The sequence below is a fragment of the Hermetia illucens genome, chromosome 4 (assembly GCF_905115235.1).
Source record: "Hermetia illucens chromosome 4, iHerIll2.2.curated.20191125, whole genome shotgun sequence".
NCBI lineage: Eukaryota > Metazoa > Arthropoda > Insecta > Diptera > Stratiomyidae > Hermetia > Hermetia illucens.
The window spans coordinates 37823809-37848709 of record NC_051852.1 but is presented as its reverse complement, the minus strand read 5'-3'; the positions used below and the strand labels follow the sequence as shown (position 1 = coordinate 37848709).

Genomic DNA, 24901 nt, shown 5'->3' with positions numbered 1-24901 from the left:
TGCCTCAGACACAGCGGTATGCACTGCTTTTTACCAAGGGGTGAACCAAACCTGGCAACCGTTGAATTTCTTTTCTAAGCAACTAAACTCAGCTCACCGCAACTACAGCGCCTACGACCGCAAGCTACTCGCCACGTACTCGTCCCCTAAATACTTCCGTTCTCCCTTGAGGGCAGGCGATTCACTGTGTTCATGGACTACAAGCCCCTTATATTCATGCTTAAACGAAAGCCCGATAAAGCATCTTCTCGCCAACCTCGGCAACTGAGCTTCATCAGCCAGTTTAATTCTGACATGCAACACGTGTCTGGAAAAGACAAAGTCGAGTTCAGGTTCAAGGAGCTTCCCAACTTCGACTCAAACTGATAAGTAACAGTTTGCGAGACTTAGGAAAAGGCCATTTATTCTGGCTGAATTTCGCAAGGAAATATTCGCAAGGAAGAGGAACGGTTGAGGGAACTATACTGAGCGGGTCTACCAGGGATGGAGCAGTCCAGGGTGCTTATTGGGGGATACGAACCCATGCACACAAAGGATTGCCTAAACCTCACCAAAACCTCCGAATCATAGTGGGAATTTTCACTGGTCACTATCGGCTAAACTATCACCTAGGGAAGCTATGGATATCTATCGACACTGCCTGCATATTTTCTGAGGAGTGTGACGAAACCTCTATACACCTCCTGGGACAGTGTCCGGCACTTGTGCAAAGTAGATCGAGGCATCTAAGAGAACACTTAATACCAGATGCAAAGTTGAAAGGCCTGGAAGTAGGGAATATACTAACATTTCTAATAGTTATAGGCTTGCTTGAAATACTATGATCAATAGGTACACTATAACCAGTAAAACGGGCACAATAGTTCTTTAAGGACCCGGTGCGCGTTTCTCTTAACAAAATAATAGTAACTCCACTTTCCCGACAAACGACACTGGAGGTTGACACCCCCCGGGACCTAGAGACATACTCGCAGGTCCTCATTAGGGTTGACGCTCTTCGGAAGCCGGTGCACCCACCATATGAGGACCCCTTTAAAGTCCTGGAGCCAAAATAGGTCTTCTTGTCGAGACTTCGCCGAACCGGGAGATGGTCCAAAAACGCGTTCGGGGAGCGTCGAGTTCGGCCGGCAAAACCATTGGCGTAGTCACGTCCCTGGTTCCATTACCGACAATGGGTCGCAGCGAGCGCATCCACCTCAGATGCACTAAATCGACACCGACACATTTGGCGGTATAGCACGAGGCCAGCGCAGAGCCGACGACAATGCAAGCTAAACTTTCGGTCGTTTAGTAATACATGGAATTTTATCTCGACACGCCTTTTAAACACACTTAATGCTACGCTCTAATCGGCGCTACCTGCGGATCACAAAGCCTTACCCACGAGCAAATATTGACTACCGAGCAAAAGAAGACCTAAAGCAAGTCGCTTTCGCGCAAACCACTTTGGATTGTACTACAAAGAATCGTCCGAGGCATCTATGGCTAAAAGTAGACCGAAACAGCAGCATTTTCACAGCGCTCACTATCTTTATGATGAATTAATGTTGTCATTCAAGACGTATCCATCGGCTTCGATAGCCTCGATTGTAAATGAAAACTTAGCCGTTTTCTTCGTTGCCACTTAGGTTGACGAGTTGACCAACTGGTAGAACTCACTGGAACATCTGTTTCAGCATTATTAAAAATTAATCTTTTTTGGTTTTCTAACTATAATCAAGCTGGACAAAATGACATGCATAACAGATGAAATATAATAAAAGCTATGCTACAGAGCAAGGACATATAGAACAGAGTGACACATTACACTCCAAGCATTCTTAAGGCCAAAAAGAAGGCGATCGATAGGAGAGACCACAGGGTAACTGAGTCTCCCTGAACCACGGGGTTGAAATCCTACACTGAATAGGACTGGTCAGAGGTAATGTGGGTTAGTGTCCTAGACGCAATAGGGCGTAGTCTGTTTAAGACAAGAGTCCATTACTTTGTGCGTATAGGCATTTCATCTTCAGGGGAAATACATAATTATGACCCCCTATAACTTCGTTAACCATAGTTGGATTTTTGTAAAACTTTCCACAATTATGTACCACATTTGTGCTTATGATGGTACTGAATTTTGCATTTCTAGAGTAAACTTAAAAGGGGTTTCCAGGTAAATTTATAAAATACGGTAATATGTATTTATTAACTTTATTTGAGCAGATATCGGCATGAGATGAATTTTAAGGCCTGGATAGGTACTGAGAGCGAGACCTCTTAAACTTTTCGGGGCATATATTTCGAGTCCTCACGCGCGCATGCTTCACCCAGTATGTGAAATAACATCAGTTGCGAAAAGTACTAATTGTAAAAGTAGTAATATGTAAACGATTCACAGACCACATGTTATTACTAAATTTCGGGACAATTGGTTCAGCCGTTTCCGAATAGATCAGGTGTGACAAAAAAAGAGATACAGTTACTCAAAAAAGTATCCGGACAATGGTTAATTTAGAATTGTAATGCGAAAAACATAGATTTGTAAAATAGTAACATAATTTCGTTTTCCACAATAATAATATTTTATAGCAACACTTTCGAATGAGCGAAAAAAAATCATCATTTCGTTTTAGTACAGTTGTTTTTCTGAGAATTTATGTATACATGCTTGTTATGAAAGTCAAAAAAGTATCCGGACAGCGATGAATTCCTGGAAAATGCACAATATTGCAACTGAGTTGTCTTTTGATTTAACATGGTGATTAAACATTGATTAGTAGCGCATTTAATTCTTCTGTGTATACACACGTTTAATAAAGATGGGTCAGAAAACGCGGGAGATTAGTAGTGATGTTAGAAAAGTTATTATTGATATTTTCAAGGACAATAAACCGATACGAGCGATCGCGGAAATCGTGAAAGTGAATAAATCGACGGTTCATGAAATAATTACACGCTTTAAAAAAACGGGTTTCATCGATAAGAAAGGGCAATCAGGCCGTCCACGAAAGTTTAATGACCGAGAAGAAAGATGGATCGTGCGGAAAATGAAAATAAACCCCAAACTAAGTGCAGTTAAGTTGAGAGCTCAGGCGGAAAAGAGGTTTGGTAAAGTTACAAGTGTCGAAACAATTAGAAATATTCTTCGAAAGAATAATTTCCACGGTAGAGTTCCCAGAAAAAAGCCCTATATAAGTAAGCAAAATCGGCAAAAAAGGCTACGGTTTGCTATTGCACATATAAATAGGTCTTACGATTTTTGGAAAACCGTTATATTTGCCGACGAAAGCAAATATAACATATTTGGATCAGATGGAAGTAATTTTGTACGGCGGCAGCCAAATACGGAGCTGAATTTGAAAAATTTAAAGTGCACGGTGAAACATGACGGTGGTTCTCAGTTGGTATGGGGCTGTATGTTAGCAGCGGGAGTTGGCAATTTAAAGTTTATAAATGGGAAATATGACAAATATCAGCATCTCACAGTCCTTAAGGAAAACTTACTTCAAAGCGCAAGGAAAATGCAAATGGAGCATTTTTGTTATTATGAGGACAATGATCCCAAACATAACTCCTACGTTTGTAGACTTTGGCGGCTGTACAATTGCCCAAAAGTGATAGATACTCCGGCGCAAAGTCCGGATCTAAATCCAATAGAGCATTTGTGGGAACATTTGAAAAGAAAAATTCAAAATTGCGAAATTTCAAGTCTAATTACACTTAGAAAAGCTTTGAAGGAAGAGTGGGCGACGATCAGTCCACAATTTTGTGAGAAACTTGTCAAATCGATGCCTAGTCGACTAAGGGAAGTAATAAAAAATCGAGGAGGTCCAACAAGATATTAAATTTTACATTAAAGGGGTAAGTTTCCTTCAAACGCTTTCTGTCCGGATACTTTTTTGACTTTATTTTTTGTAGCGTTCTTAACAACGGAGCTATTTTTTTTTTAAAGCGGAAACTGAGAAATTTTTTTTTTTGGAAATTTATTATAAACCAATCAAAGATAAATATAACAAATAATCATTAAGCAAATGTGCCACAATTGTTTATATTTCTTTGAAAATATCTATACAACGGTCATGTCCGGATACTTTTTTGAGTAACTGTATATAATGTTGCAAGGCAATCTACTTTGAGATATGTGTGAAGCCACAGTTCAGAGAACCATCATGCCCGAAACCGAGAAAAATGTCAGGCTTCATAGACTCGCGGTTAGACCAACCTAATAAAGCAGGTTTATCTACGGAAAGAGCTGTTCATGTGACCCAATGCATCGCCAAAACATGTGACGTTCATGCCTAGGAGGTGCTCACTCCTGAGTAGAAGACCAAACTACTGGTGGAATGGTGAACTAGCCAGCCTTCGATCAGCCTGTCAATGACCCAGAAAAGTGGTTCAGAGGCCGGTAGGTAGAATCGATCAAGTGCGCCTATAAGGAAAGTCGGAAAACCCTGTAGCTCGGCGTCCAGCGAAATAAGAAAAAAATCTTTAAGGAGCTTTGCTCAGAAGCGGACGTACACCTCTGAGAGGGTGCCTAAAGAATCGTGATGGAACGATTCAGAGGCCGTTCTTCCCCGTTCCCTAGCCTCTTGCTCATCCAGAGGTTATTCCTCCTGCAACGGGAGGGCACCGGCACATTCCAGCGACTTCTGAATGTGACGGCAATTCCGCCAAACATTAGAGACGCGCTGCTGGATAACAGAGTTCCGGGCTTGGACGGAGTACCTAATAAGGCCCTTACGCTTGCCCTAAAATACAGACCGGACATGTTCATTGAGTTGCTCGTAGCTTGTATGTTCGAGGGGATATTTCCAACGACATGAAAGTGGCAGAAGTTGGTACTGCCCCCTATGTCTGGCAAACCTCCAGGTGAACCATCCTCATACAGACTCACATATCTCCTGGATACTGTGAAAATGTTAGGGGTGATTATCTATAATTGAGAGCCAAAGAGGCCTTTCAGATCAGCAACAAGTGTTCCGTAAAACCAGATCAACCATTGGTGCCATCAAATTGGTTACTCTTGTCCGGGTAGCTGAGTGGTTAGAGCACTAGGCTACCGTACGGAAGGTCGCGGTTCAAATCTCACTGGTGACAGTGGAATTTGTATCGTGATTTGCCGTCGGATACCAGTCGACTCAGCTGTAAATGAGTACCTGAGTCAAATCAGGGTAATAATCTCGGGCGAGCGCAATGCTGACCACATTGCCTCCTACAGTCTACTCTAGTGTACCGTTACGGTCTTGAATGAAGTGCTCTAACACACTTCAAGGCCTAGATCTAATATGGATTATTGCGCCAACGATTATTATTATTATATATAAATTGGTTACTGGTTTAGCCGAAGATGCAGTTCACGGAAAGGATAACGCCCACAAATATTGCGTGGTGGTAACCCTCGATGCGAAAAAATGCATTCAATTAGGCAATTGCAATATAATACGGAAATGCCTGGCGAAGATTGGTATTCCCGCCTATCTCACTGCTGTCATCGATAGTTAATTAGCTGAAATGAGGCACTGGTATGACATCGATGCCGGACTCCAGGAGTACATTATTTCCTCGGCTATCCCACTGCCGTAGAACATCATGTTCAACGATGTATTTAATTTTCTACTTCCGGAGGAAGCCACGGTGTTGGGTTACGCCAACGACATAGAACTCTTTATTGAGTTATATTTCGGCGAAACAATCAGTGCTCTTAAAGATTGGCTAGAAAACGGAAGCGGTCCTCATTACCAACCACCGTAAAAGAAAATATGCCTGTATTCAAATTGGGGATTATATCATTACTTCTAAGTCAGTCATCAAATACTTGGGAGTGATAAACGCAAAGCTCAGTTACAAGCAACATGTACAGTATGTTTGCGACAAAGCATTTGCTGCAAATGCGGCCTTGGCAAGGATGATGCCGAACGTGGGAGGGCCAAGGCATACTTCTAGGCTGTTTATAGCCAGGGTAGTGAGTTCGATCTTACTCTCTGCAGCCTCAGTTTGGGAAAAGGCATTGCAAATCCCAGCTAATACTCACAAACCGACTACAGGAAGACAGCCATAAGGGTGTGTTATGACTTTGGGACTGTCTCAGATGATGCTGCGTTCGTTATCTCGGGAATGATGCCGACTGACATCTTGGCAAATGAGATGGCGAACATATACAATGCGAAGGCAATCTCTACCGTATCGCAGACGAACAACACTGAGAGGGAGAGATCTGTAAATAGATGATATAGTAGAGATAGAGCGGTAGACTCACAGACTCATCCTTGCCCTCAAGGAGTGGTTGGAGAGACGACACGGTGAGACCAACTGTACTCTTACTCAGTTTCACACGGGGCATAGAGGATGGTAACAGCACTTGCACAGTTTTAAACTGGAAACCTCACCCGATTATCTAAACTACAATGGAGTCCCACAGGACTCAGAGCATGTATTCTTCCACTGTCCAAGAAGAAAGTAGTGGAAGAAAGTAGGAAATTAGAGGAAGGTCTAGGAGAAGTGCTGGTACCAGAAAATCGGGTGTCGACAATGGTAGCACGTCAAGAGGATCAGGATGTGATCAACTCCATGATCACATATATCCAAAACAAACTGAGAAAGGAAGAGGAGAGGAGAAGGAGAAAAGCGCAGTTACGTACGCCGCATAGAGAAGAAAGGTGACCAAGCTAGAGTGAGCTGACTCCGACCCGTGATGTAATACCTGATGATGGTTCCGCGGAGCAAGGGCGAGTCGGGAGTGGTTTTAGTGAGTAAATATCCCACATACTGACGTGTCCAGGCCAGTGTCTTTTGAAGATTTCCACCTCCTCCAAAAAAAAAGACAGGCAGACAGACGAGCAGACAGACATTCAGTATATTCTAATAAGGTTTTGTTTCACACATTTCTTCTAGGAATATCTACATGTAAAATAATGCAAAAGAATTATTCCCGAAGTTACGATAAGAAACTCGTAAAAATGTGAAAGTTGATCATGTCAGATAAAGTAATAGATATGGTTTGATTATTTTGATGATTAGATGATGGACTTTTCGGTTTTTTTCTTAAATACAATCGCATTGAATTCAAAGCGTACTGTACACGTAACGAACTTGAGAAAAAACCCGATTAGGGGAGAAAAGGCATTATCAAATCAGTAATTATTAGAAATACACTCATACGTATAACATCTTATGAAGTCATTCTACTGCGAAGCTAATCTGCTGATTATATATTACATCAATTAATCTTAAACTGCATTTACGTTAACAACTGGTTATAAATTGCTCGATTTTATAACAAACATACGCTGATTGGAATCGATTTGTGCACTTGGCTAGATGCACGTATGGATTTGAATAAAAATCTGAAACGGTGGAAAGTACTGTGCGAGCTGGTACAGATTCAAAGCATTCAATAGTGGCGTATCTGGAATATTGCACGGTAATACATCGATGTAGCTGGTAGTGAATGTACAGACGGGCGAGTTGGGAAAACAAGAGGAGACGTACTTCAAAACTTACATACGAATGCCACTTACCTGAAATTTAGCGATTTCATTACGCAGTTGTACAACTTCCGCTTGATATGAAGACAACTCGATTATTCGTGCTTCAAGGGCCATCTTTTCACGTGTTAAACGCTCCAAATGGCTCTGCAGCTCTTGCATCATTGACTGCTGCTGTTGTTGGAGTTGTTGCTGTTGTTGCTGCTGCTGTCTGGTAGCCTGCAAGGATATAACGTATATAAATTAGTTTTCAGTATTTCAGTAATTGTTGCGGAAAAGTTATTTTATTAGGAGGCATTTAAATTATAAATGGATATTCTATCGTTTTCTTCAAATCCATTATTGAACCAAATCTTGATACCTTCATGAAGTCCAAAAATTTCGCCCCAAAGATTATATGCTGCGCCTTTAATATTTACACGAAGATATTCGTCATTCTTGTTTGTTGCATTTATCTCATACCGAATAAATCTATGCCCATATTTCGTATTAAGCGGGCGCCTTGGAAGCACGGAAGGGGAAGTTCTAGTTCGAAATACGGAAAGGAGAGTTCTAGTTAGACAAAACGTTAACAACAGAGCCCCCGAATGTGACTTAACCAGATTTTCGTGGTACAGAAACTTTGAAAATAGATGCCAGAACGGGACTTATTGTCCTAAACATCGGTAGCACTTCTGCATCCCAGCGCCGACCTTTGCTACGAAGTTCTTAGTCTCAACGGTGTAACTATGTAGAGTATTGGAAGATTTCATGACCAGTGATCCGTAATACATTTTTTCTGAGGCGAAAAACGCCTTCTCCTAGAAACTATCTCAAACATCGACAGCGGCAGAAGCTCCGCTAAGAATTCAACAGATGAAAAGTACGCTACTGGCAGGAGCTAGTCCATGCGCCAAGTTGATTACCAAAAACTCGATATTCATCGCCCTTTTCCTTGTAAGCGGTCAAAATGGAAGAAATCGAGCAGGTAATCTTTCCTGCTAACCCTATCCCAGCGATGTTGTCGATGAGAGGGGTGTTCTGAGGAATGCCCACTATTCACTGTAAAAGAACTAGAAGTAAAAAATACACCGGGCCCGGATGGTATAAGTGTAACTTGCTACTGAGCGCGTCTAACGCATGATTGACAGCGGATGTTTTTCCCTCCCGTTGAAAGGCTGCGAAGTTCGTGCTGATAGGCGAAGAGAAAGGCGATCTCATGTCCCCCCCCTTAACGTTCCCCTCAGGGAGAAACTAATTGAGAGGCTCACCAAGTTAAAACTAATTGACGGAGTATATGATGCGGGGGATTTCTCAGCAAAACAATATGGTTCTAGAGCATGGATATCCACAATTGATGCGATTGAGGAAACGTTCCAAGTGATGAGGTATACAGTGGCCACTGTCGTTGAGTAGTAGTCCTCGTGAGGATAGATGTTAGAGAAGCCTTTAATCCTGCGAGGCGGTGCAACATGGTCTAATCACCGGAAAATTATTTCCATATTCTATGCTACCTTTTGCGGATATTTGGATATTTAGGGACTAAGAAACAGTGTAGAATAAGGGTGACATCGAGAGCGGCTGGGCCCTTAGGAATGCATCATTCGATAAACTGCTACGACACGAGATGCTCGATGAATCGCATCTGGTTGGATACGCGGATAATGTTGCGGCGACAGGTACCGGTCAAACAAGCTCAACGCACATTGGTAATTGTGATGCAGTGAGTCAGCGTGAACATGGATTCTACCTAGTTGTGGTCATCCTGACCAAGGAGAGGATTTTCACAATCCATCCTATTCAGGTTGGTGAAATCCTGGTCTTGGCGGGGTGAGAATGAGTTTCTTCGAGCAAATTCGGAATTCCACAAACAAAGCAACAGCTAGAATATGGCCAATTTCGAATGTCCTTTATCCGATTCTGAAGTAGAGGGGGGGATATATCGCAATGAAACCGCGCGGAGCTTTGTGAATTGCGTCAGCCTTCGTACTCTGTTAGAACCAGCACTAATGGTGATAGCAGTAGTTATGCCGATTGCTCTCCAAGTTACAAAGTGGAGGTCTGTAAACCTTAAAAAAGGCGAGGGAAATAAGGGAACCGTCGTATATGAAGAAAGACCCCCGGGGCACGTAGGACAGATTGGTACGTTACGCTGGGCGCATTCCTAAGGCGGAAAAGCGGACAGGAGAGAGCCGGCAGAGTAGCTGAAGTTCTCTGAACCACGTGGAGTGGATTAGTGTCCTAGACACAGCAGGGGGTATTTTAGCCGGTAGTCTGAGACAGGAGTTCGACACTTTGTGTGTAATTGCATTCCGCTTCCCTACCAAAAAAAACTTTTTGTCTACCTTGCGGTAGTAATCCCCGAGAGCAATTTTGAGATAAAGTTTTTAGTGAAACGGTTTCACAGCGGGATACATATGTTTTAAGGTAAATCTAATTCAGCAATTTTTCGTGATATGAGTAGTTAAATAGGCAACTCGTTCTCAACACCACACCATATTGTTCCATTGTTGTAAATATTCTTACAGCCCTACCTGACTTCAGTAAGTAAGATCTGCAAGTCCATTACTCAATGTATCGCTATTAGATCTCCAGCCGGTCCAATTAATCACACAATTCCTTATAACAACGATCCCTTGAGGCTGCATTTTCCACAATCGTGAGTCAGATGAAGTTTTCAGCGATGACGCCAGTTAGTTATGCTATTGGTGTACGGTAAGGAAACTTGCTTGCTGAACCGCCTTTGAAACAGATGTTATTAACTTGACTACAAGGCAGAAGTTATTTTCAATATACTGGATTAACCATTATCTCCATAGTTAACTGACAATGTTCCCGCTAAAGAGTAGATATCCAATTGTAAAAAGAAAAATTTACACCATAATGTACAGGAAGGAATTGGGCTGCAACAAGATGCTTTTATCAAGCAAGCAGCCAAATTTTGAAAACGATTATACAAATTAACGGAACATTTCTAAGGGTTTGCTTAACACAGACTTTTTGGCTTCGACCTTCGGTTGCCACGCTTATTGTCAATCCAAACTTAAGCAATATTATCAGCAACACTGTTCACAAACTCATCAAAGGCTATAATCTTTGAAAGCAAATAATGCACAAAGATAACAATAACGTTTGACGAGAAGATGTCCGAAGAGGTCCCAATGCAAAACACAACACCGAAGGAACGATATTTCACGCATCCATAGCAAGTGACTCTTAAAAAGACCCCCAAATTTTTGGTGGGAACTCTGACAGTAAGGAGTACCCACAACACTTGAAGCAGGTCAGGCTAGTAAACGCTATCAGTGAATTCAGAACCAATTTGGATACGAACAACTACATGAACAATATAAAGAGACCTGAAAAAATTGCTCGTTGCTATTACATAAAATAAAAGCGAAATTTAAGTAGCTGCATAAAAATGCCGACTCATACCTCTAGGCTGGCTCATATAAAAAAGTAATGTCAAAAAACAAAAGCAAACAATCTCTATCGAAAACAAGTTTGCATTTCAAAGAACGAACACAGTTAAAAATACTACAATATAGCGGAGTACTGACACCACATCTCCCTCCTAGCGTGATCACCATTGGTTTCTTTGATGTTACTGTACTGACAGTTGCTTCACGAGCTGCAGATAAAGTCTGATAAGTCCACGCGATATTCTCGTTTTATTCTATGGTAGTTCCATATCACCGTCTCTTCAGGGTCTGTGATAGTTTTCCATATCCTTTGAAAAAGGCAAGCAGTAAAGCAACTTTAACAAGGTTTTGTTTACAGTGAATGAAGATAGGTGAAAGCAAAACATGCAATCGTGGATAAAAATTTTAAATGGGAGGAGAGGACTTCGGAAACCTAGTACGGGCTGTTTTTGAAAATCAGCGAAAGGGGAAAAATGGTCTGGAAAAATTAGCTGCTGTGACACCTAATGCTACAAGAAATAATAGTATGGAGTGGATGCGAGATTCACAACGGATCCATTTCGAAAGAGTTCCAACGTTGAAAGGTTACCAATCTCGGCAGTCGAAATTCTTCATGATATCTGCTTTCACGTGAGGAATGCATAAATGAGCTGTGTGACTTCATCACGAAGCGGCTAAATATCCAAGTAGATGAGAAAGCGAAAACGAGAACCAAGGGCGGTATTAACAGCTTTTTAGGGGCCTACCAAACTGCCAAGAAGAACAAAAAAACTGGACCACGAAATTGGTAATTTTTTTATTACAGTCCCAGGACGACAAAAGTGGAAAAATCAAAAAATCAGAAATTCGGCCATTTTCCAGCAGCATGTAGCAGCTATCATGGTAAGTCGGAAAAGTGCAGGACATACAAAGAATAAGGCCATCTTACCGAGAATTGATCACCTGAGATCTACGGCAAATGTTGTATAAGTGAAGGGTGTAGATGACCGGCACGTCGCAGGTTTAAGGAAGTATTTGGCATATAAAGGGAAGCTGAACCGCATATTTAAATGAAGTCAATACAAATCAATCTCAACTACTTCGAGGCAGCTAAGAGCCTGCTCCCGAGACTGTACATATGGCGGCACTATCCAAACCATACAAAAATGATGGTAGCGTTACTTAATCGAAGGATACTTCGAGAAATGCTGGGATACGGGCGTGTAAAAGGAAAGCTATGCAGGAAACATGACATGCTTTGGAAAAATCAACGATATCCATACAGCTGCTACGCTTCCCCAAACTTAACAATAGGACGATGTGAAAAGTGCTAGACAGTTTAGCGTTGGGCGCTAGAGATCACAGCTCTAAAATAATTAATATCATTTTAATGCGCAGACTTTGGGATAAACGGCCAAGCAACAAACGCCAGGGGATAAATTCCATTTGAATCCTTTGCGGAACCGTTCTACTAGGTAACGTTAGATGTAAGACTACCTTCCTAGGCAGGGTGTTAGGTTCAATTGTCAACCTGATAGACCTCAGCACCTCGATGGTAAGAGGGATGATCAGGCGCGGGAGCGAGCACTACCACATTAACTATAAGACTATCTTTTCAGAAATTGGAATGGGTGAAAGCGGCAACCAAAGGCGCACTATAAGCCAGAAAAATTAGACTGATTAGTTAGTCTACTGAGGCCTGTGAGGAGGAGATAGTCATGATGTGAATTTCAATGGAAAAGGGTGGTCAGCTGCGTCAACGTGTAACTGAGGCCACTACAACGTCCCAACAGCGTTTACACCCCAACAAGAAATTAAACTATTAGTGGAACAGGAAATCTCGACATTGAAATTATCTTGCTTGCATGTGAAGCCAAAAAGCTAGGAGAAACCGAAACACAATGAGCTGATGGAAGAATATGCGAGATTATCTATTCGAAGAAACAAACCAGTTTGCTATGAATAGCTCTGCAATGAGGTTAATGCTAACCTAGTGGCACAGTCTACAAAGTAGTAACTCAAGAAAACTATATACAGGAAATTCAACTAGTTCCGTGTGTGGATGCGAGCGCATGGCTGCGAGCAATAGCCATTGTGAGAAGCTTCACATCTCAGTGGGAATCAACAGCAGAGCTTCGTTAAAAATTTTTCTTCTTTTGCTTCAGCCTTTGTCGGTTCGACATGATCGATTTCGCCGTTTGGTCCTATCAAAAGTCTGATTTGGATGCAATCGCAGGCTGTCAAATCCTCATCCAGCGTATCAAGACACCATTGTTTCGGCCGGCCTTTTGGTCGATTACCATCGACTTTGACGTTTAGACCAATCTTGATGAACAAATTCTCGTTAGCGCGAATTACGTGACCATACCTTCGAAGATGCTTCTCTCACAATTTGTTCACGATCGGCGGATCCCCCATATCGATTGTGGATATCCTTACTTCGGATGTGATCAAAACGTGTCACGCCACTAGTTCAACGCAACATCTTCGTCCCCATCACCAGAAGACGCCGTTTATTGTCTTTTATAGTCAGCCAACACTCAGAACCAGAAAGAGTGACAGGGCGGACAACATTGCGGTAAATTTCAGATTTGAGAAGTTCGTTGATATATCGATCACAAAGAACACCAATTGTGGAACGCTGGTAGCATTGACGCGGAAAATTTAAATCGCTCAGTACTGGATAGGTCACTGCCCCTAACAGTGATTGTGGCTGTTTCATGGGGATTGGTCGTCAAAAATTCAATTTTATTTAGATTCAATCTGAGGCCGTGTTGCATGAGGCGATCATTCCATTTTTGGACAAGTTTCTCGAGATCACTTTTGCTATTAGACACTAGGAAAATATCAGCTGTATAAAGCAGTGTATAGGGCGCGGGACGTTGGATGCCCCGTGCGAAGAAAACAAAGAGGAGTAGTGAGATGGCGCTGGTTTTGATACACCCGCTACACATCGAACTTTACATTTTGGATAGTAGTAGAGCAACTGAACCCAGCCCACGAGTTCTTCTGGCACTAAGTGTTGTCGATGGAGATGAGTTCCTGTGCCCCTTTGCCGCTGGATTTGCTCCTCCTGTATATAATTCTTGTTCATAGTGAATGGAGAGTGGATATCTTCTCGAACCCTAAGGTTACTAAGGAAGAACTACGAAGAACCTGAGGAAGTTTTGAGATAACAAAGCTTCAAAGCCGGACGAGATTCCAAACAAAGTTCTCAAGTTAGTTGCTATGACCAGACCATTGTTGGAAAGAATGTTTCACGACCAGTGAGAGAGGCAAAAGATGTTTCTGTCAGTGTAGGTTCAAAAAACAACTGTGCCTCTTACATATCACTCTAAACGTCGTTTCGACCTATGGGAAAGGTGTTAGAGAAAGTCGTACGCAACAAACTGCTCCAGTTCATAGTGTTAGTGGGTGATTTATCAAAACGACAGTAAGAGTTTCAAGGAGCCTTTATCGTGCCCGTCGTGGATCTGACTCGGGAAGTGATGACCGTTGTTAAGTACTGATCGATGGTGATGATAGATTTCAGGAATGGTTTTAATTCGACCAGCTTGGACTAAGATAGGAGCAATTTGACTAAACTGAGTATCCCACGACGAATTGAGAATTATCTCTCGGAAAAACTTCTTTGAGACGAGACTGGTAATGAGCGGAAAAATACAGCAGGTGTTCCTCAAGGTTCCGTATTTTGACCCGTGGAACGTTATGTAAAGTGGAGTGCTTGAAATTCGCGTGTCAGAGAAGGCAAGGTTGGTAAATTTTCTAGATGGCCTGGGATTGGATGTATTTGTGAAGTTTTCTGAGGACGTGGCATTATATACAAGGGATACTATGCATGCCATTAAATCACGTATATAAATGGTAAAATTGGACCTGACGGGCGAAAAGATAGAGGCGGCCCCTATTTCCAAACGCTGGCAACAAAATGCTGCCAATACCCTGGTTGTTGTTCACCAGGTATTCTCAAAGCGATATATGTGGATGATTGTCGATACCCAGCTGAGCAGCAAAGGATTGTCACTCCCTAGCAAGAGTGATGCCTGTTATGGAGGGGGCAGCAAAAGGGTTGTGGTGTTCATTCTATCTGTGGTCTAGGTAATCTTCAGACCGCAGACAGTGCCTTAAAGGCGATAATTTATCGAGTTCAGAAATCATGGAGTTCCGTATTTACATGCACTTTATAATCGGAGTAGAGAAGGGCAGGTACCATAAAGCTAGAGTAGACATGCTAAAAGGTGCAAGCTACAGATAAAACTTCGGGAATTAATGTCGTGGAAGAAGCAAAATAATTAGAGTAAGAATGTTGGGAAGAATAAAAGATGAGAAGAATATGTAAGTATCAGTATCAGACGATCGATTGATGTTTGTTTTGTGGTAGTTATAATGGAGAGAGAGTTGATTTTGAAATAAATATTTAAAGAACAGGCAAATGATGCAGAAGTACCGGAGACAATTAGATTTAAGAAAGGCATTAAAGGCACCCTCTTCGCTAGAATCTTCGGTAGCGGCTGAATGTCTCTGTAGAATTTAGAAGAGCAAGAAACGTGACTATGGTGCCGAGAACTAAGATAAATGTCTTTCTGGAATAACATGAAAAAATGAGGACATGCATTCAAAAATACCACAGAAATGGAATTGATGCCAACGCTCGCTCCTATAGTGGGAAAGATCATGTGAACAGTGTATACCTCCAAAGGGCCACAGACGCATAAACGACGTAATCTGAAGAAATGTATTGTTGGTACCAAGAGAGACGACGAAACCGAACTTTGCCTTGAAAAACAATTCTGTAAGGTCCTGCTAAAATAATTAACCAAAATTCATGAAAAAGGAAAGGTTGTTGAAGTCCTATTTGTAATATACGAGTTTTCGCAAATATGCGTAAAAAAATATCGACTAAGGAGAGTCCTTCTCATAACTATTTTGATTTGTTCATCTATGCAGACTTAGATAAATTGAAGAAGTGGGGCAAACCGCACTCAGGCTTCATATATTGGACTCATTCATACAATTTTCTTCCGGTGGGGGTCGGGATTCGATATAATCGATGTGTGAAAGTCCCATCATTATAAGTAGTGAAAACAGTCCAAGAATAGATGTCTCAACATTTATGTAACACTGCTATTATCAATAGTCAACCTCTCTTGAAGGATTTTTTTTTTGAAGGATTCTATTAATCTGAATCATGGAATTTGGATCCTCGACACTATTCTTAACATAGAAAACATGGAAATAAAATATAAATAAATAAATCCAGTTACTCACCTCCTTTTGACCATCAAACGTAACAGCCGCTGATAAATCTCCTAAATCCCTTTTCTCGTTCGTCGCAAGATTATTATAGTCGACAACATCACGGTGATCAATTAAATTATTATTGGCAATAACATTTTGTTGAATGATAGGCATTTGAGATGATTGTAGTGAAGTCTTCTTTTTCGGCTTGGAATTTGTTATTAACAATCCGCTCGTTGGTATTTCACCTCCACCAACAGGAAGGCTGTCAGCTAATCGTTCTCGTGATCCACCACGACTGCTCAATTTATCTTTGGAATTCTTTAATCCTTGATCGACTAGTTTATCCTTGGAGCCAAAATGTTTAGCTGATTTGGAAGATTTCAGACCTACAGCATCGAGACTTGATACTGATGCTGATTGTTTGATCTGACCTGATTGCTGTTGATGTCCGGAATTTTTGGATCCCGAAGGACCTTGTCCTCTGCGAAAGAATGATTTTAATTTGATCATTTTGATGGTTCTTGTGTATATAGGGTGACCAAAAAAAAATCGCGGATTATTCTGGAGATGATTTTTGGGTTCTCTTGTCGGAGATTTATGGTTTTGTAGTTATCACACAATCACTAGTTGGGAAATGTTTTTTTTTTCTTGCAGAAATTCACAAAAACTAATACTATTTGTTACAAATCATGATCAACACTTTTCGAGTTTTTTGTTTTCTAAATATCATAAGTTCCATATCACAGTCATTTATATATCATGTAAAGCACTTGCGTTATGATATCCTTGGACAATTTAAATCTGTAAATGAATGATGATTAGTTACTGGAAAATTGGTTGTTTTATGAAGCATTTGGCCTCGCCCGTAATCCTTGATCTCTATAAAACTTATACAACTGGCGTTCTGAAAAAGTTACTAGAGGCTACCGTCCTTATTCTTCCGGCCCGCCCGCCTGCCTCGCCGAACTTGGATGATTTCAATAACTATACGCTATTTTATCAAAATGTAAGGGCTCTAAGGACCAAGCTGTCGAATTTCAAACTGTCTGCCTTAGCATTTCAACATCATGCCATCTGCATTTCTGAAACTTGGCTGGATGACACGATTTTAGATTCTGAGCCCCTCGGAGGTTACTCTGTCTTTTGTTGTGACAGAGACTGCGCTGCGCTCGGCAAGACAATTTGCATAGGTGCCCTAATAGCTGTTAAGTCCCCTCTCCGTGCCGAAATCATCTTTTCCTCCTCCTCCTCCTCCTACGATTGTGTTACCATACATGTCCTTCTGCCAAACGTATGTCCCTTTATCATATCGTGTGTATATTTTCCCTGCCTAAGCCCGCCTTCTCTGTACAAGGATTTCTTCGACAGATTATCAGAGACCCTAATCGTTTTGTTTCCCTCACTTCCTATGCTATCCTGGCCTTCCCTCCCTCCTCAATAACTCGACCCACTCTTCCCTTCCTCTATCCACTTTCATGTACACCTGTGGCGCCCTCCAGTTTAACCTTTCTAGAAACCACTTAGATCGCACTCTTGACCTTGTCCTCTCTAACCTTCCTGTGTGTTGTGTTTCCCAATTCCCCTTGACGCCCATCATCCTGCTCTCGAGTTCGATGTTCAGATACCCTGACTCCACTCTCCTGTCGCTCGCAAGCCTACCTGGCGTCAATCAACTGGGTCCCCCTTCTCTCTCAATTTACGTGTAACCAAGCACTCAACACTTTCTATACCATTTTATCTGATCTTCTTCCTTGTTACGTTCCCTCCTCTCCTAAGTGCTTACGCTCTTACCCCGTCTGGTTCACCACTGAAATTCACAAAAAACTACATCAAAAACAGACTGCGAGAAAGAAGTTCCTGTCTTCTAGAAACGTTGCTGACTTAGTTTTTTTTCAAATCCCTTCGTTCCTCGGTCAAATCCTTTATATGTAAGTCCAGAAACGAATATTTGTCCAGCGTGGAAGACTCACTAAAGCGCGGAAACCTGAAACCTTTCTAGTCCCACATTCATAACTCCCGCTGCCCTGCCCAGTTATCCCCTCCGTCCATTAAATTCTCTGGCTTCTCAGCTAACTCCCTCCAACTATCTTGTGATTTACTCTGCCGCTACTTTTCGTCAGTCTATGTTCCCCCTCCTTCCTGCGAACCTCTCCCGATGTAGCCTGCCCCACATCGTCCCCCATTCTCCCTTCTTACCTATATCCTTGTCAAATACCTCATTGGCAAACTTGATGCCAATGCCGTACCTGGCTGCGATGGTCTTCCAAACCTCTTTTTGCTCAAAACTGGTAAGTCCATCTCCCTTCCCCTATCTCTTATTTTCAACAAAATCCTCGAAGAGAATCATTTTCTCGGCTTTTGGAAAAAGGCTCTCATTATCCCCATTCACAAAAGTGGCGATCGTTCGCTTGCCGAGTGTTACCGTCCCATTTCCCTCCTCCCCTCCTGTTCCAAAATCCTGGAAAGATATGTCAGCGACTGTTTGTCCGCCCACTTTGGCCAACACATAGTGAAAGAGCAACACGGCTTCGTTAAACGTAGGTCCATTGCTTCCAACCTGCTTGACTTTACCAACTTTGTCGCCAAATGTCTAAATTCACGGCAAGAAGTGCATACCATTTACACTGATTTCGCGAAAGCCTTTGACAATGTAAATCACAAGATACTTCTATCCAAACTCTCGTCCCTAAACGTTCCCATTGCACTTGTTTATGGCTTGCCGCTTACCTTTTCAACCGATCCTGCCGCGTCTCTTTTGACGGCTGTACTTCCCGCTCCTTCTCCCCCCCTTCTGGCGTCCCACAGGGATCTATTCTGGATGCTTTGTTATTTTTATTTTTTATTAACGACCTTCCTCCCCTCCTTACTTGTCCCTGTTTGCTCTATGCAGACGACCTTAAACTGTTTTCCGCTATATCGTCGCCTATGGACTGTGTTTCCCTTCAATCTAACCTGGACACTTTGGTTCGTTGGTGCTCGACTAATGGTTTAGCGCTAAACGTCAGAAAGTGTGACTCTATGTGCTACTCCCTAAAATCCTCACCCACTTCTTTCTCCTACTTTCTTAACGGACATTCCTTATCATGCTTAAATTCCACTCAAGACCTCGGGGTCACTTTCGACAATAAGCTCCGCTTTGACACCCACTGCCTCGATGTCATCAATCGAGCAGCAAAATTGTCGAGCTTTATAGTTCGCTCTTCCTCTGATTTTGACTCCAACCCTCCATAGCTCTCTTCAATTCCCTCGTGAGGAATACCGTCGACTATTGCTCCGTGATCTGGTCACCCTCCCGTAACTGTGGTTGTCTTGCCCTTGAAAATGTGCAAAGTAAATTCACCCGTTCCCTCTTCTTTAAGAAAAGCTTCCCTCGTGTGGATTACCCATCCCGCCTCCGCTTTCTGAGCCTTCCTTTCCTTCAACAGCGTAGATCCTATCTGGATCTATGCACATTCTTTGAACTTTCCTCGGGTCTGATGGACTGCTCCGCCGCTAACGAGGTCATCTGCGGTCCTGCGTCTTATAACACACGGAGCGCAGACATTTTCAACATGCCCTTCGCAGAGCTCGAAGTCTACTTTCATTCCCCGATTCCTAGGCTTTGCCGAAATTATAATGCAGAACAGCTTGGTCCTTTTACCTTCCTTACTTTTAGTAGTTTTAAACGTAGGATAAGTTTTTTGCTTTCTCCTCCTCCTGAGGACAATAATTAATTGGAATTTACTCTGTTTGTTATCCGTTAAATTAAATAAATAAATAAATTATGTGCTAATAATTTCCCGCTTCTACTATATTCAATTGTCCACCTAAGTGCCAACTCCCACGTCAGCATTATATGACCTCCTGATTGCACTCTCATCGTATGAGAAATTAATACTTTTGCTGAAGAACACAACACGATCTTGACGGTATCGGTTTTCATCTTGCACAGTACCTATTTTAACCTTTAGTTCCCCGACGCTCACACAAAACACCAAGCCGCGTTAGAATCGACACGCCAAGTGTTTTGCAGGAAATTTGGTCAAGGACTTATTGGAGAGCTCACGCTAATTATGATGATTGTCTTCCATACGGTTACAGATTCTAGGGCAGCATCTTAAAAGAGATTTGCCGCCATGCTCTGGAAAGATCTGATACCTTGCAGCCATAGCAATTGACAAAGTACGAGTAGAAACAGTAATTCTGCAAACCTACTTTGTAATTAGTACCTTGCGGTAACCCGAACAAGAAACTATAACCACTCAATTGCTCGTACCGAGGAGCACAACCAGAGGCGGGATCATTAATGCTTACTCAAGTTCAATTCGCCTAGATTTTGTCCACGCTAAGACCCAAGTAGACAACAAGACGCTAACGAAAGAAAATCAGGTGAGAATTTTCAACTCGGTAGCAATATGAAATCTGTTTGTGGACTCAATTTTCAACGCTATGAAATCTAATACAATTGGACAGGTTCTGTGTTAGCTTCGCGCTACCTACTTGCTTGTATCTGAAACGAACCGCTGACTGGTGTGCTGGCTTTGTGAGTCAAACTTGATGCAGATAAAGTAACAGTGACTAAACGCGTTCACCCAAATGTATCAAAGTACATTCGTCAACACCTTGGACTCCATAGCGATTACATGCTAATCTCATATGTGTAACGAGTTCGTAGTTAAGAAGAGTTCATAGAAGTGAATGAGGTGATAGCTGTGGATAGAGAGTGGAATGACAAGGTGTCTGATTTCTTTTCTTTCAGAACGGAATAGGAGACAGGGGGTCGAAATTCTTTGAGAAATTATTGAAAAGATCAATTAAGGCTGCATGAGGTACGGAAACGTTTTAAAAAGCCACAATTGTTACACACATGGCGCAACATTTCCCACCACATGTCGCCGTGAAAGGAACGCGCGTTTCATGCACAAAGTCCAATGAACTTGTCCCCGGTTCTTTGTTCCTTGATCCTTGGCGGCCGATAACCATATCCTGAATATTCATCCATGTCATTATTCATATTGCGAAGGTACGAATGCAACAATAGTTAAATTGCCCTTGATAAACGTTCCATTCGTACACATTTGTACACACAAACATACATGGTACACAGTCACTTCTTTAACGTCGTTTACTTCAATAAGGAAAAACGAAAGGGAATGCAATCAATAATTGCATGCATACTCGCAATATTCACTCCCTTGAGAGTGTTTATATGATAGATGCGATTTAGAAAAGACCCGACCACAAAATATTCCGTCTACGGTTTTGCCTTCACCTTTGGGAGAATTTAACATATGTTTGCATTTTTTTTATTTCTGAGCCTAGAACACTTAATCCAGGAGGGAAGGAGCCAAAACTGTTGCCAGTTACCTTTGCGTGTCTACGGTAACATGCGATCTGCAAAAACATTTGAAATGTTTGTAAATGCATAATAGAGCGTTCTGCAAAGAAGTGGTTCGAAACTATGGAAGCGTATTCTTTGAATAAAGTAGATGCATATTGCATGTTTTGCCTTGTCTGCATAATGTAAGCCGCCGAAAGATACTGCACTCTCTAGTGCATCTTAAAGGCAGTCAGTCATTCATGCATCCTACAACAGCTTATGATGCGGGCATTAGAAAAGTGAAAACAAACTCCGTGATTCGGGAACCAGTTGTTCCCTTCCTCAGTGTGAAGGAAACAAATACTACGGAGGGGAACAACTGAATCCCGAAATAGGGTATTTGTTTAAATAGAGAAAATTGTGCCAAAAGGAATTGTTTCTTTCTTTCCAGCCACTAGGACCGTTTTAGATTGCCGCAATAGTATCAAAGACAATCTAAATGATACCTAATCGCCCTGCCACGAACTTCAATCAAATAAAAGACTGTATGAAAAAGAGGAGGATCCTGTATATAACTAACAGGAACCTAAGAGAAAAAATGCATTTTGCTCGTTCCCAGAAACGGAACTAAAGTTCAGAAGGTGGAAAGCAAGTGAAATGGAAATGATATCTACATCGGATCCTTTTCGCTCAAAACTTGGAAGGTCACCATTGAAGGCAACATTACCCCTAGGCAATCGAGATACGTCTCGAGACTCGGAAAAGAACTTGCAGAGCCCCCGGACTAACATAAGTATCGATGCTGTAGAAGACAATCGTGGAAGTCAGCAAACTCCAACAGCGTCTGCGACTTCAATAAGGAGAGGTGAAATATCCACCAAAATATCAGGGCTCTGATACGTGACATTAAGTTGTCATACATTACGGCGGTAGAGGAAAACGCCCAAACGTCATGTAGCAAAGTCACAATAGGGTGGATGAGGACGCGGACAAACAGTATAGGGATGGAATAAGTGAAACCCTCGGTGTCCAACAAGTAGCCAAAAAAACCTATTCGCCGAAGAAAGCTGCGCCGGCAGTTTCGGATAGTTCTTCGATTATGACCCCAACTTTGAAAAAAGGGGAAGAGCCTACAGCTCGCAAACCCAAAGAATGGACAAAGATTAGCAGCAAGAAGCGACAGAACTAGAAAAAGAAGATTCGTCCGGAAGTAATGATTATTTCCAAGAAAGAAGATATATCCTACGACGATATCTTTCGCGAAGTCAAAGCCGATCCGGAATTGACAGACCTGGCTGGCAGTGTGAGCTGTATCAGGCGTACGCAAAAGGGGAATCTGAAGCTGGAACTAAACATATCTAACGAGAAGACAATGGATAGTTTTCGCGGTAGAAAAGGTGCTAGGGGAGCAAGTAGACGTGAAAGCTCGAAAGCAACAGATAGTAATCGAGTGCAAAGACCTAAACGAGGTCACATTACGAGAGGATATCTGTGCTGCGCTAAGGGAACAATTCAACCTTAGCAAAATAGAAGAAAGTGCCATCAAAAGGATGAAGAATGCATATGGAGGTACACAGACCACTATTATTAGTTTGAAGGTGGAATCAGGGATAAGACTGATTAACTCGACAAGGTGAGAACGGGTTGGGGCATGTACCGACTTAGGAAGCAAATATCTCTCAAGAGATGCTTCAGATGCCTCGAGTTCGGTCACTTTGCAGCAGCATGTACTAGTGAGCATGATATATCGAGAAGGTGCAGGAAGTGTGGAGAAGAGGGCCACCTTTTCAAAGACTACACGGGAGATCCACGATGTATGTTGTGTAGAAGCAAAAAGGAAGTGGACGACCCGTATGTTGCAGGTGGTGGCAGCTGCCCGGTATTTAGGTCGAAGGTGAATCATAAGGCTAAATGCGGATGATACAAATCGACCTCAACCATTGCGAAGCAACTCAAGGCTTGCTCTCACAAACCATTTGAGAGTCGAATGTGGACGTGGCTCAAAGCCTCATCGGGAAGCGCTGCGACATGATCACGTGGAAGGCAAACCATTCAAGAAATAATGGCATTCCCAGGAGCCGGATTTGCACGGGCGAAAGTCAGCGACATCAATATCTACAGCTATTACGCTCCTCCTAGGGCACCATTAGGGCAATATGAGGAGATACTAGACGCTAGACACCACAGCCCCAAAATCATTGCCAGAGATTTCAATGCGTGGGCTTTAGACTGGGGATGTCGAATAACGAACATCAGGAGCCAAATGTTACCTGAATCCTTCGCGGAGTTGGACATCGTACTAGCCAAATTTGGATGAGTATCCACCTTCCGAGGCAGATGCCTAGGTTCAATCGTGGATCTGACTTACCTCAGTACCTCGTTGGCGAGAGGGACCATCTAGCGGGTGAAGGAACACTACACCCGTGACCATCAGGCCATCTTTCTCGACATCAGGAACGGGAGAGGCGATACTCGAGTGAGCAACAAGAGTGGAAAAATAAAGAGTTGGATGGTCCACTGGAGCTTTCGAGGGAGAGACATTACTGGCGGCTTAAGAAGAAGGTTGCAACCCGAAGGGAACGCACTAGAGAAAGTGAGCCAGTTATGTCAGCGGCAAATAGAGACATGCGACTCTACAATGCCGCGACGCAAGTTCCATGGTAAAAAAATTACTAGTGGAACCAAAAAATGTCACTGTTGAAAGCATCGTGTCTGCGAGCGAGAAGGCTTCGCCAAAGGGTCAGAGGGAAGCCAGAACATCGGTAACCGGAGAAGGAGTACCGCGATTTTCGGTGAAGCCTTAAAAAGAGGGGAAAGTAAGCGGAATTGCTACAAGCAGTTGTGCCTTGCGGCGCTGCTATAACAATATAAATAACGAGGCTAAGTAAAACCCTATAATAAATATTAGTTTGGGGTTTTCTCACGCAATGAATAGTATATGAAGAAAAAATGGCGGATAATTGTGACAAGTTTGGGAGCATTCGACTAACCAAAAAAGTTGCTGACAGCAAAGAAATGCACAAAGATTGACCCGTTTTCTCAATCCTATGATTAATTGCTGATGAAATTGTAAAGAAACGTCAGTGGGAGTTTATACGGATAACGTGGTGAAATTAGACTTGTGATTGACCCTCTTCACCATCGCTGATGGCGAATAGTTTGGTTGAGGTGAGCGGGTTGTGAGCTGCCGCCTCAGTGGAAATCGAATTAAAACGGCCTACTACTGTCCATCATTACAACCAGAGTACTGGAAATTCGTAAGTACAAATTTGATGAGCGCAGTGCACGGATTCCCCAAAAGATATCCCTTTACATACCACGCAATTGTCGTCAGTTAGTTTTTAAGGTTCTGTGTAAAACAAAACCTTATTAAAATCGATTTACTGCTTGTCTGTCTGTCCGTCCGTCCGTCTGTCTGTCTGATTGTCTGTCATCACACGCATTTTCTCGGATACGGTTGTAGCGATTCACACCAAATTTGGTGGAAAGGTGGGAACTGCGAACGCTCACGCATA

At 42.4% G+C, this 24901-nt stretch overlaps 1 protein-coding gene across 7 annotated transcripts in view; it reads right to left on the bottom strand.

Moving 5' to 3' along the window:
- The window catches only part of LOC119655183 (cytospin-A-like), a 498871-nt gene that overhangs the window by 53057 nt on the left and 420913 nt on the right, over positions 1 to 24901 (bottom strand). For 5 of the 7 annotated variants that reach the window (XM_038060941.1, XM_038060940.1, XM_038060942.1 and 2 more), the window contains 2 exons: positions 16115 to 16568; positions 7500 to 7685 (listed from right to left, as the gene is read on the bottom strand). In XM_038060941.1, the coding sequence (XP_037916869.1) occupies positions 7500 to 7685; positions 16115 to 16568 (640 nt within the window). Of the gene's footprint in view, positions 1 to 7499; positions 7686 to 16114; positions 16889 to 24901 lie in introns of all 7 variants that reach the window. The other 2 variants (XM_038060944.1, XM_038060945.1) reach the window with 1 other exon arrangement.